The following is a 13,569-nucleotide window of genomic DNA, read 5'->3' as shown; positions in this document are numbered from 1 at the left end:
CTGCTAGCAGAATTACATCGTAGCTAAGACGGATAGAAAAAAAATTGGCGTGATGGGTAAAAGTTAAGGGTGAAAAGGGGTGGTAAAGTGTCAGTTGCCGCTCGAAGTCTTCCAAATATCTGTAACTTTTCATCCCCATCTCCTGGGCCTCCCTGCGCGACTCAGGGTATGCAGAAAGGGTTTGGGAAGATGGGGGAAACCAGGGCATGTGTATAAAAACATGAGGAGCCGCCCCTTCTAACAAGCCTCGATTGATGACCACGCCAATCTACCAACCCGCAGCATATCCATGAACATCGTCTTCAAGGTATGTAAGTCGCCTAGTTCGTCTTCACGTAAACATGTCGAAAACAATCGAGGCGCAGGTACATTAGTGCTCGATAGAACGGGAGACGGTGGTCCCCCTTGTAGTGGATACCACAAAAGCCATGATAACCGCTTAGCGGCGACCGTGGCTGCGGACGGCATTTCCCTGCAGAGACTCGAGCTCCATCTCGAGGGACTTGATCTGGGCGTGGGTCTGTTCGAGGTCCTTGTTGAGACGGTCGCGCTCGGCAATAAGCTTCTGCTCCCACTGCCTGAAACGCTGTTCCTCGATCTTAACCTGTTCTGTGAAGCGTTTGCGGAGAGCCTCCTCTTCCTCCTTGAACTTGGGGTTGTCGAGCTTCCTTGGGCGAGCCTCGCCGAATTTGCGAGTCTCCATTTGCTGGGCGCGGTAAGCCTCGTAGTGCAGCTCCTCTGTTGTGTGGATAAGGTCCAACATGTGGGTGCGGATAAGAATCGAACGGAGCTTCTTGAAGTCGCAGTGTTCCTCGTTCTCGACCTCGGCAACACCCCACGAGTACTGACGGCCCTTGACAATACGTCCATCGCTGGTCTTAACATCCTTCTCGGAACCGATAACGGCAAAGGGCATAGCGGCCATCAAGCTGCGGGCGTGTTGTGCGGCAGCCTCGTCATCCTCCTCAATAGGTGGCTGATAGATCTTGATACCCTGAGCTTCGATGACGGCACGGATCTGGAAATAATTGTTAGCAACGATTGGGGATATGGGAAGGCAAACAGCAAACACTCACCCTGGACTTGAACCTCGCCAGGTCGGCAGGGCTGAGGGTGTCGGCCTTGGCGATAACGGGGATGAGGTTGACGCGAGAGCAGAGTCTCTTCATAACCTCGATATCTAGAGGCTTAAGGGTGTGGCCGGTGGGGCGGATGAAGTACAAGCAGGCGTGGACACGGAGATCGATCTTGTCCTGACGGCGGGGTTGTTGCTCCTGGAGCATGTAGGACTCGTGCTGGTCGTCGAGGAATTCGATAATAGGCATCCATGAGTCGCGGTTGTTGACATAGTCACCAAAGCCGGGGGTATCGATAACAGTCAGGCGAACTATAAGCTGGTCAGACAGAGCTCTCTTATAAGACACCAAAGCCCCCTTGCGCAATCTGCTGCCGTACCCTTGAAGAACTTCTCTTCGAGCTCAGCCTTTGTGATTTCGATCTCGACGGTCTTGTCGACCTGCTTCTGGTGGCGCCTCTTGTGGTCGGCATAGTTCTTGATGGTCGTGGAGAACAGCGTGTTGATGAAGGTGGTCTTGCCGAGGCCGGACTCGCCAGCAACCTATCCATCCACGCCGTCAGCATTGGTTTACAAATATGAGGTTTAGCAGGCTTTGGACGGTGAAGCGCACCATAATAGTAAAAGCAGCGCCCCTCTTAGCAACAATCTTGTGTCGCTGGTTAGGCAGATTGGCAATGCCAATCGGTGAGGCGCTCTCGGTAGTGGCAGGGGCCATCTTCAGCTGGGCGAAACACGAAACTGGGAGATAATTATGTGTAGAGGATTAAGTCACGATCCCCGTTGCTGTAACGGCGAGTAGAAGCACCGGCAATTGGAGAAAAAGAGCGTCGGGCGGGATGCGTGGTGTATGTGGTGGTCGTGGATGGGAATCGAAATTAGGTTGGTGTTGACAGTGGACGGGTGGGAGCGAGAGACAGACGAGGATGGAACTGCAGTGGTGGACGGGGACCCGTCGTGGAGCTCTGTGCTTCGTTCAGGGGAATTTGCCTGTTCAAATTTCCAGACCCTTCATCTGGCCCAACCCAAGGAACACAACACGCCCACGCGAGAGAGCAGCGACGGAGACGGGAGCGCCAGGCCAAGCCCACACCAAGCACTCCAGGCACTGCAGGGCCGCAGACAGAGCAAGCAGCATTTCCAGTCCAGAGGACCAGCCGCCTGTGACGAGAAGGCGCACGGAGCACATCCATATTGGCACCTTTGAGCCCGGCAGTCTGCAGCAGAGCTGCCACGAAAGGCCGCTCTTGACTGGCTGGGCTGGAGGGAAATGAGTGGAGCCTCCCCTTTTCCACTTGCTTCCCCAATTCCCCAGAGACGCTGGCAAGCTCTCCACTGAAACGCGCGCTTGCCAGGTTCCCTCGCCGAGAATTTAATCGATACGTGCCTTCCCTGCTAGCGCCATGTTTGCGGTGATCAGCCATTCATTGCCATTGAAACTTTGTTGATTGCCAGCTCTGCCAGCCTTGCACTGTACATGTGACCGTGCACCGCTGGTCGGTCTGCGGTCGGTGAGGCTGCCAGTCATGCCAAGCCTTTTGACAGCTGGTGCCGAAGCGAGGAGCTAAACGGACTCCATTCCCCGCCAAAAAGTTCATGAAATTTTTGGCTGGCAGAATCGCCATTGAACGTACGGGCGGTCTAGGCGCAACAGCAGCCTGTAACTGAACTTCTGTTCCACTTATACAGACTCAAAAGAGTCCTCCAGTTCCTGTACATAATCGAATCCTCAGATACTATACCAGTTCGGCGCAGTCTTCAACACCGAAAGTCGAGGCATGGAATAGTGTTTGACAATGAAGACCGACTTCAAGTTTTCTAATTTACTGGGCACAGTCTACTGCCAGGGCAACCTCTTGTTCAGCCCGGACGGTACCCATCTCTTCTCGCCCGTTGGCAACAGGGTGACAGTCTTTAACCTTGTCGAGTACGTCTCGAGATTCCTATACTTGCCTGGCGCATGGCTTGTAAGCTGGCTAACATAGTCGCAGTAACAAATCATATACCCTTCCCTTCTCCCACCGAAAGAACATCGCGCGCATCGGTCTCACACCCCAGGGCAACCTCCTCCTCTCCATCGACGAAGATGGCCAAGCTATCCTCACCAACGTGCCCCGGCGCGTAGTACTATATCACTTCTCCTTCAAGGCTCCAGTAACGGCTCTTTCCTTCTCGCCTTCGGGGCGCCATTTCATTGTTGGACTCGGTAGGAAAATCGAGGTCTGGCACGTTCCTTCGACACCCGACTCCAACGCCGACGGCGAGCTCGAGTTTGCGCCCTTCGTTAAGCACCATACCCACGTCCAACACTTCGACGATGTCCGCCATATCGAGTGGTCCCACGATTCGCGATTCTTCCTCACATCTTCCAAGGATCTTACAGCAAGGATATGGAGTGTCGATCAAGAGGAGGGCTTCACACCTACGGTCTTGTCCGGTCACAGGCAGGGTGTTGTAGGCGCATGGTTTTCCAAGGACCAGGAGACGATTTACACAGTCAGCAAGGACGGCGCCGTTTTCGACTGGCAATACGTTGCGAAGCTCGGACAGGACGAGGATATGGTGGACGATGACGACCTGGCGTGGAGGATAGTCAACAAGCACTATTTCATGCAGAACAGCGCCACCGTACGATGCGCCGCCTTCCACCCCGAATCGAACTTGCTGGTCGCCGGCTTCTCGAACGGTATCTTTGGCCTCTACGAAATGCCCGACTTCAACATGATCCACACTCTCAGCATCTCCCAGAACGAAATCGACTTCGTGACGATCAACAAGAGCGGCGAGTGGCTGGCGTTTGGCGCATCCAAGCTTGGTCAGCTCTTGGTGTGGGAGTGGCAGTCCGAGTCGTACATTCTCAAGCAGCAGGGCCATTTCGATTCGATGAACTCCCTCGTTTACTCTCCGGACGGTCAGCGAATTGTCACAGTTGCCGACGATGGAAAGATCAAGGTGTGGGATACGGAATCGGGATTCTGCATTGTCACCTTCACAGAGCACACTAGCGGTATCACTGCTTGCGAGTTCTCCAAGAAGGGCAATGTCCTGTTTACCTCGAGTTTGGACGGTTCTATCAGGGCGTGGGACTTGATCAGATACAGAAACTTCAGGACCTTTACAGCACCCGAGAGACTGTCGTTCTCTTGCATGGCTGTTGATCCTAGTGGCGAAATCGTGGCGGCTGGCTCCGTTGACTCTTTCGACATTCACATTTGGTCTGTCCAGACTGGCCAGCTCCTAGATCGTCTTTCGGGACACGAGGGCCCTGTAGCATCGCTGGCCTTTGCGCCTAACGGCGGTCTTCTTGTCAGTGGTAGTTGGGACCGCACGGCCCGTATTTGGTCCATCTTCAACCGCACACAAACAAGCGAGCCTCTCCAGCTCAACTCGGATGTTCTCGACATTGCCTTTAGGCCAGACTCTCTCCAGATCGCCATCTCCACTCTTGACGGCAACCTGTCGTTCTGGTCGGTCTCGGAAGCTGAGCAACAAGCCGGTCTTGATGGGCGCAGGGACGTCTCTGGTGGTCGCAAGATCGGTGACCGCCGGACTGCGGCCAACGTTGCTGGTACCAAGGCTTTTAACACCATCAGATACAGCACAGACGGATCATGCCTTTTGGCCGGCGGAAACAGCAAGTATATCTGCTTGTACTCCGTCACCACCATGGTTCTCCTGAAGAAGTACACTGTGAGCGTCAACCTTTCGCTCCAGGGCACTCAGGAGTTCCTCAACAGCAAGCTTCTTACCGAGGCTGGACCACAGGGTCTCCTGGACGAGCAAGGCGAGGCTTCCGATTTCGAGGACAGGATAGATAGGTCACTACCCGGCTCCAAGCGTGGCGACCCCTCCGCGCGGAGGAAGAACCCTGAAGTGAGAGTAAACGGCGTCGCCTTCTCCCCGAACGGCAGTGCCTTCTGCGCCGCTTCCACGGAAGGTCTTTTGATCTACAGCTTGGACACCACCATCCAGTTCGATCCCTTTGACCTCAACATGGAGATCACCCCCACCTCCACCTTGGCTGTGCTCGAGAAGGAGAAGGACTACCTCAAGGCTCTCGTCATGGCCTTCCGCCTGAACGAGGCCGGTCTGATCCAGCGCGTCTTCCAAGCCATCCCTTACACCGACATCCCTCTCGTTGTCGAGCAGTTCCCCAGCGTGTACGTCGCCAGGCTACTGCGGTACGTTGCCGCGCAGACCGAGCAGAGCCCACACGTCGAGTTCTGTCTGCTGTGGATCAAGGCTCTGGTCGACAAGCACGGCGCGTGGCTGTCTGCCAACCGCGGCAAGGTCGATGTCGAGCTCCGTGTTGTCGCGAGGGCCGTGTCCAAGATGAGGGATGAGATCAGGAAGTTGGCCGATGAGAACGTCTACATGGTTGATTACCTCCTCGGGCAGGCGAGCGCTGCTAAGGAGACTAATAACACCAAGACCCTGGCGCTTGAGTGGGCTACCACCGGCTCGGATGAGCAGCCGGGCGCTGGCGGTATGAGCTTGAACGATGTCATGCAGCAGAATGAGGAGAACCCCAGCGAAGACGAGTGGATCGGTTTGGAATAGAGTCCGAGATCCTAGAGTACTATAGGATTTCTGTAACGGTAAGGAAGGGTACTACTACATAGGATAGGCGCTGATACGGAAAAATTTTTGTCGAGGTGCAACCGGCATTCTAGATTATAACTTGTACAGATGATTTTGATACCAATTCAAGGCAATAGAGAAAAGAGAGGATTTTGGGATACAAGTACAACGCCAGGCGAAACTGTGTGAAAGCAATGCTAAGCCCTCCTAGTCCAACACTCGTGGATTGCTGGGTGCCTTTTACTCGACATTCGGAATTTCCACCCACGCCTCATCGAACCCACAGCTACGCACCCAGTTTGGTCCTGGTGCGAGGACCGAGTCGACGATCAGGTGGTAGAACTTGTTCCAGTAATCGTCGTCTCTCGTCTGGTAATAGAGCTGGCAAATCCGTGCAGCTCGGGCAAGCTTGATGCTATGGCCGTCGTCCTCAAAGAAGTGGAGGTTGGAGATGATTTCTAAAGAGTCACAGTAAGTAGCAGTTCAAAGCCGAGCGGAAGAGGATGTATTCCTCAACTTACCTTCAGGAGTCCCAGATGCCTTCTTCTCCTTGGGCTGATACGAAGTGATAGCATCAAGCGACAGCTCCGGCGCTCCACGCGCCGCATACTGGACCAAATCCATCCTGATCTTCCACTCGAGTAGACGGACCTTGGTGTCGAGTGATATCCAATCCTGTGCGTTGACGGTAGGGAAGAATGGTGCTGAGGTGACGTGATGCCTAAAGAAAGTTCGTTCGTCGGTCAGTATCAATCTTCCTGTCCAGTGTAGTCCAACTCCTCAAAACCTACCCCTGAGTTCAGGGGTTGCGATGCGGTGCGTTCGTAACCAAAACACCAACAGAACAGAAACCAAAGCAAAGACAACAAAAACTCACATCAAAAAGAAATCAAACCTCGGCATCTTCTTCTGATCCCTCTTCACAAACGCCGCCGCGCTCGCCATAAACACCGCCGCATCATACATCTCCGCCGTCCTCTCCTGCAACTCTTCCTTTCCCACCTTGACCTTGGCCGCCAGTCCGATCGCCTCCTCCTTGGCTCTCTTCAACACTCCATCCCTGACTTTATTCGCATCACTCATCCTCGCCGCTTTGGCCAACTTTTCGTTTCCCCTTACTCCCTTTTGTAACAAGTCTTCCACGATCCTCCCCATATCCTCCGGTTTGTTGGCTTTCGCGGCCTCTTCGGCTCCAAGAAGAAAAACACCAATCTCATCCCCATGCACCGCCGCCTGCGCCAACCCCTCCGCCACGATCGCCGGCTGTCTCCATTCCAGTCCGTACATGAGCTGGATCAGCGGATGTAAAAACCCGCTGTAGAGTCTAATGAGCAAGTTATCCGCTTCCGGCGTACCGGAGAACAGGAACTCATTCACCACCTCCTCATACCCCAACCCTTTTTCCTTTCCCTCTTGCTCCTTGCGTGCCGCGGCGGCATCCATCTCCCGTTTAAAAAACGCCAAAAAATCAGGATAATACTCCTCTTTCCCCAAATACTTCCCCGCATCTTCTTTCCAGTTCTGGATCAGATCGGAAACGACTTCCTGGTGCTCAGGTAACACAGGACGTTGATAGGAAGCATTAACGTCGTAAGCCTTTTGCAGCGCCTCAGACGGCGCAGAGGTCCCGTAGAGAGCGAGGAGGTGGTGGGGGATGTGGTTGTGGAAGCCGTCCTTGTTAAAAAAGACGTGGTGGTGGTGCATGTCGGATTGGAGGAGGTGGGAGAGGAGGGTGGAGGCTGTGGGGGATTGAGAGGGGGGGATGGTTGGGGATTTGGACCAGAGGCCGGTGTTGGAGGGGGTTATGTGGATGCGGTGGGGGGTTGCAGTTGCCCCTTCGGCGGGTGAGGGCGAGGAGGAGGAGGAGGAGGACATTTTGGCGGTTGTGCTGAGGGTGAAGTGGTGGCGGGTGGTGATGATGATGGTCCTTAGCGGTGGTGGTGAGCGATGGATGAGGAAGGCCTGGCGAAGGAGGGATGTTTTGGTCCCGGTTGAAGTGAAGGGGCGCATTCACGTTGATTTGTGGAAAAGTGTTGGCCGTGAACGAACAAATGAGGTTAGGACTTCTTAGATATAGTTGGATTATATGCCTTATAAGTCTGGTCGTTGTCGGGAGGACGTTGATTATCTAAGCCAAGAGTAATGTTGTGTTGTTCGATTCACGAAGGCCGGTTGCTGTGGTGTTCGCACATCAATGTTCCGAAGTCCGAATGCGCCTATTATCGGTTCTCCGCACTGGAAAGACAACTCTTAGGTAACTGTTTTCCGTCCTACGCGAGAGTGTAGTAAGCCTATGCTACTCTTTCTTCTTTCGTTGATGTTGTTGTTGGGGGTGAAGGGAAGTGGAATTGGCTGAGCGTATCACGGCTACGTCATTGATCCCCTTTCAGCCATACACACAGATCAACCTACCTCATACCCTTTGTGACCACCCGCCTTATCCGCACCCTCCACTTAAGTCAGTTCGTCAGATTCTCTGAAAAGTAATAGCGTTTTCACGATTGAAGACTTCATATATACTGTGTAGATGCTATTATCATTAGGTTTAATATTGTATGTGATACTGCCTTCTTTTCAACTGTCATCTCACTCATTGCTCCCTTCACTTCCGTGCTTTCCATCGACATTAATCCCAAGTGCACTCCTGTTCCCAGACATTATCATCTCCATCACACATTCCACGTCAAGCATGAGTTCATAGCCAAAGCTGCCCTATCATACAAGAGGAGACGCGAAGCAGTGTCAAAAGTAAACATGACCGCTCCCAAGCTTTACCAAAAAGCCAACAAGTCTCAAATCCTGGAGCAAGACAAAAAAAAGCAACATGCGCTGTTCCTAACTACCTAAGAATGGGTAGTAAAACCATCGATCCATCCATTCATCATCGATCCATTCATCAGTTGCCCCATTTCCCACGCTCCTGTATCCTGTCTAACCAAAGTCCCGATTTCCGCCATTGTATGTTTCTGCTTCTTCTTCTCTCTCCAGCTGAGTGTATATGTATATGCGTTATGCTGTAGATGAACATACGGTTCATCATTTCTCTATATAAAACGGGCATCCGAAGGTGCTGTTAAGTGGTCCCTCCCTCCTCTTCGATTATTTTGGTAATTCTTCTACGCCTGACGTCGATTAGGGCTACGGTTCATCTGTCTTCTTGAAGCCTGTTCCTTAATCAGTCTCTCAGAAGTGACTTCATCATACCCGATAACTTGGGTAAGGTAGTAGTATCTGTTTCGACGTGTTAGCATGTTTCTTTACATCAGAAACTAAAAAGAGGGTAAACTCACTTCTCAGCATGCGCCTCCTTAGCCCTCAAGTCCTCCCACAGCTGCTGACACTCCATCCAAGCCTGGGCCCTCCTCTTAGGATCGATCCTCTTCACCAAGAACCTAAACCTGCCGCTTACCGGCCTGTGATCCGACACCCGCACCTCGTGTCTCCTGTAGTCCAACTGTTCTATCCTGCCCCTGCCGCGGTACAAGAGTCTGTCGCACCAGGCCGGGCTGCGCTTCTTTTCACTTGTGTCGTAGTTATCCGTTCCAACGTCGTATTTGTACGTTGGCGCGAACGTGATCGGAAGCTCGTCAAAAGCTCTCAGCCGGAACCCGGGGTTCCTCCTCTTGGCCACAAGCAGCTGGTCACGCTCGAGCAGTTTTGTCAGGTTGCCCTGCTTGACTGCCGTTACTACCGTGTCACGACTCATGGTGTCGATGCGGTAGTTGAGATCGCCGTTGAGCACACATAGTTCGTGGTCCAGAATCATGGTGCCGTCACCACCGCCGACATAGCTGTCGATACGCACGGCGGGGTCACGCTCAGATGGGAAGACGGACGCATCCAGGATTGCGGCTACGTCGTTATGCCGCTGGTTGGCGCCTGATTGACCCGCAGCCAAATGGCAGTTGATGAAGCAGAGCGAAGTGTCGTCGACCAGGAAGCGCACCACGATGGCGCCCTTGTTGCCGTGTAGACCACCCAATCCGCGCTTGACCTCGTTGCTGCTGAGATTGCTGATGCGTCCGCGTAAGTCTGCCTTGACGAAGATACAGGTGAAGAGGCCGACCAGGGGAGAGGTGTGGAGCAGATGATACAAGTCGCCCTGCATGTAATCATCCAGACTGCGAATGAGGAAATCACGCCAATCGCGATATTGGTGGCTCATCCGCTCTTGATCCGACCCTTCCTTCTTCTTTGGCTTCAGGAATCGCTTTGCTGTGGCTGTCTTGTCCTCCAGGTCCACAAGTTCCTGGAATCCAAAGATAATGATGTCGGGAGAGTCGCTGGTCTGAAGGAGATCCCTGAAGAAATTGGCGTCCGACTCGGAATATCGTAGACTGTGAGGAGTCGAAGCGCCCGCGTTCCACGTCATAATCAACACCTTCAGATTCTGAAACTCGCAGTATTCCACGTCTTTCCTCTTCATTTCGCCCTCAAGCCAGTCCTCTTGTAACAGGGCGTCCCAAGTTCGTACCATGTTATCTGCTCCAAGAGAGACAACCAATGACCGGTCAAGCCTGTAGGAGCTCGAGCAATCAGCCATCAACTTGATGACGGGGTTCTCGTGGGCTACCCATTCCTTCTTGACAATCCAGGGAGTTTGCGTCACGTCGTAAACAGCTACCTTGCCGTTATTGTATCCAGCCCATAGGTACGACCCGGCTGCGGCGAGTGAGTTGATCTTGTACTGGCTGACATTCATTACACACTGGCATGTGTAGTCTTGCCTAGAGTAGACGCTGACTTTTCCGTCACTATGGCCGAAATAGACTCTGTCCGGATCAGAGGCAAGCAACGTTCCCGATATCACCTCGCCAGCATCTTGCTGACAAAGGGCCCTCAAAAGAACCTGAAACTGGGTCTTCCCGTCCACAGTGGGTTTGAAGACCCGAATATCCTTCCCTGTGGCGTACCATAGCTCGTCTCCCACCACCATCGAGAAAGTGTGACCTCTAGGTACTCGGAAAGACTGGCTTGGTCCGTTGGAGAGGGTCGGGGTGTGGCTCTCGTCCGGGTCCCAGACATTGAGGGCTCCGCTTTCGTCCAATGTCCATACTTCGTTAAAATGCCTGTATATCCTTATTATCTCATATCGGCCATGCGCATTTGGTAGACTGTCCGTGATTCTCTGCGTGCCGATATCCGCCTCGAGCAGCTCTCCATGATTGTTGCCGATCCACACCTTTGTGCCTTCGTCGTCGACGTGCGCCCCTGGCTTAAACATGACGGCCGTTCCCTTTTGTCCTTCACCCATGGACAGGCTCATAAGCAGTTCGCCATCAAGTAAACTCCACACGCGTGTAAAACCGCCAGTGGTGCATACGAGTTCGCCGCACACATCAAGCATCCTAGTGTCGTATTTCGTGTAAATCTCATGAACGCCCTTGCTGATGTAGGGTTTGCTCCGGTTCGTGTTCGTTGCGTCAGGATATGCCATTGTAACGGTTGGCCCGGCGTTGGCTGTCCTGGATGAAGTGACTGGAACCGCTTCGGGAATGCGATCGATGGTAGGAGCGCTAATCGGGGTTGGCGGTGCGCGGAATTCGTTAGGAACGCGGTTCGATGTCCTATCCACAGTCATGGACCTAACATGAGTTCTGGAGGGAATCGAGGGCTGATACTGAGTTGGTGTCGACACTATTCGTTTTTGCGATATACTGCCGGGAGGGTTTGGATCCAAGTTCGTGTTGACACCCGGCTTTGGAGGGCGCGGTGGCGGCGCCATCATCATCCCATTGAGTGTGCGGCTTGTCTCTATGATGCTCTGCGGGCGAGCTGGGAGTGCTGGTGGTTGGTTCCCGCCTGTCAAATGCGGCCTTAATGGGGCCCTAGCACTGCCATTTTCCTCTTCCCTGCCCCGCCTTTGCCGTGCTACTGAAGGATGAAGGGGCGGTGGTACAAAGCCCACGTGAAAGGTCCGCGACCTCTGAAGTCCCTCCGGGTTTGGTTCCCTCTGTTGTTGCGCCCTTGGTCGCGCGGGTAGCATCGGCGGGGAATCATCTTCGTCAGGTGTGCCATTGCTACTAGGCGGACTGCTGAAAGGCGAGATTCTTTCCGGGGTACGAGTCTTGATATCCAAGGCTTGGCTTCTCTCGATCTGAACCGAGGACCGCGAAGGAATTACCGGCTTTTCCGCCCTGTTAACGGGCGGCGGGACCGGTCTGGGCTTTTCAACGTCCCGGGGCCTTTGTAGTTCACCCGATCGTCGAGGAGGGGGAGGGGACGGAGGCTGTGTAGCGGCAAGTCGAGGCGATTTTTGCGGATCGGAGGTAGCCGGCGTAATAGGACTCGGTATCTTGAATTGCTTGCTAGCGGTGGCAGGCGACGCAGCTTTAACGAGCGAATCGGCCTGGAGGAAAGAAGGGCGCTCCCCGACCGCCACACCATCTACATTGCGGCTCGGTGGTGATTGGGGCGGTTGAACGTTGAGGGAAGGAGGTTGCGCCGGTCGAGGACCTAACGAGGATACCGGCGGAGGCACGCAACGGATTGGCGAGCTAGAATAACCAGTACTAGCGACACTGACACCAGTGTACTGCGGCTGTAGAGCCCTGGGTCTCGTCGGGATGGCGGGGGGTTCGCGTGCCCCTGAAGGACTCGGGTCCCGTAGCCGGTCGGGCTTGGGCGCAGGGGATGTCGTTCTGGCGCTGGAAGTGGATGATTGCTGGGTGTCGCCAGCCTTGTTCATGTTTTCGAATTTCGCCAGGAGCGACGAGACTGGTTTCTAGTGCAGCGGTCAGTCAGCCTGTCCTTCCATGTGGCCGCGTCTACGGTATCCGGTGCCCGACGCCTATAGCGGACGGCGCCCGGGTCCGGATCCGGGGAAGGGGGGCCTCCGGAGACGGGATAGACACTCACAAGGGATGAGCCATCAGGCCCATCTTTGCTGGCCGGAGGGTCCATGACGGCGGCGAAGGCGGATGATCAACCGAGACGAGCAGCAGCAAGCTCGGGGTTGCTGTGCCCATCCATATACTATCCACGACAACCGGTGGACTCTTTCATCAGACTCGGACCTCAAACCGGGGGCCTAGGCGGACATGGGCACGGGCGGAGACCGGAGACGGGGGGGATAACGAGCGTTGAAGCTGTCGCGAAGCGCGTTGGCTCTGGGGTCTGGATTGGCGCAAAAAATTAAACTAAAAATCGGGTTAAAATGAAGGACCGTGGTAGACCGTTTGGCGCAGAACCGAACACTTTTGAGAAATCGATTTCAACAGTCTGGACGGGGAGCGAAGGGCGGCCCGGTTGGGAAATGCGTCTGGGTTGACTTGTGGATTGCTCCTGGCTCTGGCAGCTGGAGATGGATGACACTGGCGCACAACTGGATCTCCCCTGTCCTTGGAGGGGGAGGGGTGTCTTTCAACATGGTCTGCAGCATGCTGTTAGTAGGGTGTTAGGGGTGCAACATATGTTCGCTTTCAACAATAATATTCGCACCCGCGAGTTGCATTACATGTTGAAAAACCACACATGTTGGACCTTGAACAAATGTTGAATTTAGAAAGCTATGTTGAAAATTGCTTTTTCTAAGATAAAAGAAAGGAACCGGCTTCCTCTTTGAGGTCCCTTTTTTTCTTTCTCTTTTTCTTTCTTCTTCTTCTTCTTCTTTGGTGATGCATCTTCTTGGTCTTGGTAATGCATCTTCTTGGTAATGCAAGTTTTTTCACGACATGGAGGTTACAATGGGGAATCGAATAGTAGTATCACGGTTTGAAGCGTTTCAATTACTATCTAAGCTATGGAATTATCTATTTAATACGCGCGAGTGCGTTGGAAAGAGGTACTTAGAGCGTGTTTGGCAAGCCCTTTTTTAGCACTATTATCGTAATCTTTCTGAACCTGCTTTAACAGGTGCATTGACGACCTGTTAACTAGGCTTCTAAACTGATAATACGCTAAAATCTCGTAAT

General features: G+C 53.5%; 4 protein-coding genes across 4 annotated transcripts; 1 reads left to right on the top strand and 3 right to left on the bottom strand.

The window, feature by feature from the left end:
• Positions 1–323: 323 nt before the first annotated feature.
• Positions 324–1,897, bottom strand: B0H65DRAFT_105291 (cell division control protein 12). The gene is made up of 4 exons (XM_062820480.1): positions 1,689–1,897; positions 1,456–1,618; positions 1,077–1,387; positions 324–1,018 (listed from the first exon to the last, which is right to left on the bottom strand). The coding sequence occupies exons 1-4, from the start codon at positions 1,791–1,793 to the stop codon at positions 440–442; spliced, it is 1,158 nt and encodes a 385-aa protein (XP_062684268.1). The 5' UTR covers positions 1,794–1,897; the 3' UTR covers positions 324–439.
• Positions 1,898–2,445: 548 nt separating this feature from the next.
• On the top strand, positions 2,446–5,743 carry B0H65DRAFT_105267 (WD40-repeat-containing domain protein). The gene is made up of 2 exons (XM_062820479.1): positions 2,446–3,002; positions 3,067–5,743. The coding sequence occupies exons 1-2, from the start codon at positions 2,872–2,874 to the stop codon at positions 5,633–5,635; spliced, it is 2,700 nt and encodes an 899-aa protein (XP_062684267.1). The 5' UTR covers positions 2,446–2,871; the 3' UTR covers positions 5,636–5,743.
• Positions 5,744–5,896: 153 nt separating this feature from the next.
• On the bottom strand, positions 5,897–7,531 carry B0H65DRAFT_422201 (uncharacterized protein; the record flags this gene model as incomplete). The annotated part of the gene is made up of 3 exons (XM_062824386.1): positions 5,897–6,114; positions 6,178–6,377; positions 6,534–7,531. 3 exons carry the CDS (start codon positions 7,529–7,531, stop codon positions 5,897–5,899), a joined length of 1,416 nt encoding a protein of 471 aa, XP_062684266.1.
• Positions 7,532–8,809: 1,278 nt separating this feature from the next.
• B0H65DRAFT_105234 (Endonuclease/exonuclease/phosphatase) lies at positions 8,810–12,683 on the bottom strand. Its single transcript, XM_062820478.1, has 2 exons — positions 12,515–12,683; positions 8,810–12,380 (listed from the first exon to the last, which is right to left on the bottom strand). The coding sequence occupies exons 1-2, from the start codon at positions 12,557–12,559 to the stop codon at positions 8,943–8,945; spliced, it is 3,483 nt and encodes a 1,160-aa protein (XP_062684265.1). The 5' UTR covers positions 12,560–12,683; the 3' UTR covers positions 8,810–8,942.
• Between the last annotated feature and the right edge of the window lie 886 nt (positions 12,684–13,569).

Source organism: Neurospora tetraspora, assembly GCF_033439725.1.
Source record: "Neurospora tetraspora strain CBS 560.94 chromosome Unknown B0H65scaffold_2, whole genome shotgun sequence".
Lineage (NCBI taxonomy): Eukaryota > Fungi > Ascomycota > Sordariomycetes > Sordariales > Sordariaceae > Neurospora > Neurospora tetraspora.
This window is presented reverse-complemented; position numbering and strand designations above follow the sequence as displayed.

Bases quoted from the DNA above. Each gene is read 5' to 3' on its own strand.
- B0H65DRAFT_105291 (XM_062820480.1), bottom strand. From the start codon at position 1,793: ATGGCCCCTGCCACTACCGAGAGCGCCTCACCGATTGGCATTGCCAAT. The intron at 1,388-1,455 runs GTACGGCAGCAG...ACCAGCTTATAG, and splicing joins CGAAGAGAAGTTCTTCAAGG to TTCGCCTGACTGTTATCGAT. The intron at 1,019-1,076 runs GTGAGTGTTTGC...AATTATTTCCAG, and splicing joins TGGCGAGGTTCAAGTCCAGG to ATCCGTGCCGTCATCGAAGC.
- B0H65DRAFT_105267 (XM_062820479.1), top strand. From the start codon at position 2,872: ATGAAGACCGACTTCAAGTTTTCTAATTTACTGGGCACAGTCTACTGC. The intron at 3,003-3,066 runs GTACGTCTCGAG...ACATAGTCGCAG, and splicing joins ACAGTCTTTAACCTTGTCGA to TAACAAATCATATACCCTTC.
- B0H65DRAFT_105234 (XM_062820478.1), bottom strand. From the start codon at position 12,559: ATGGACCCTCCGGCCAGCAAAGATGGGCCTGATGGCTCATCCCTT. The intron at 12,381-12,514 runs GTGAGTGTCTAT...CCGCTGCACTAG, and splicing joins GGCCTGATGGCTCATCCCTT to AAACCAGTCTCGTCGCTCCT.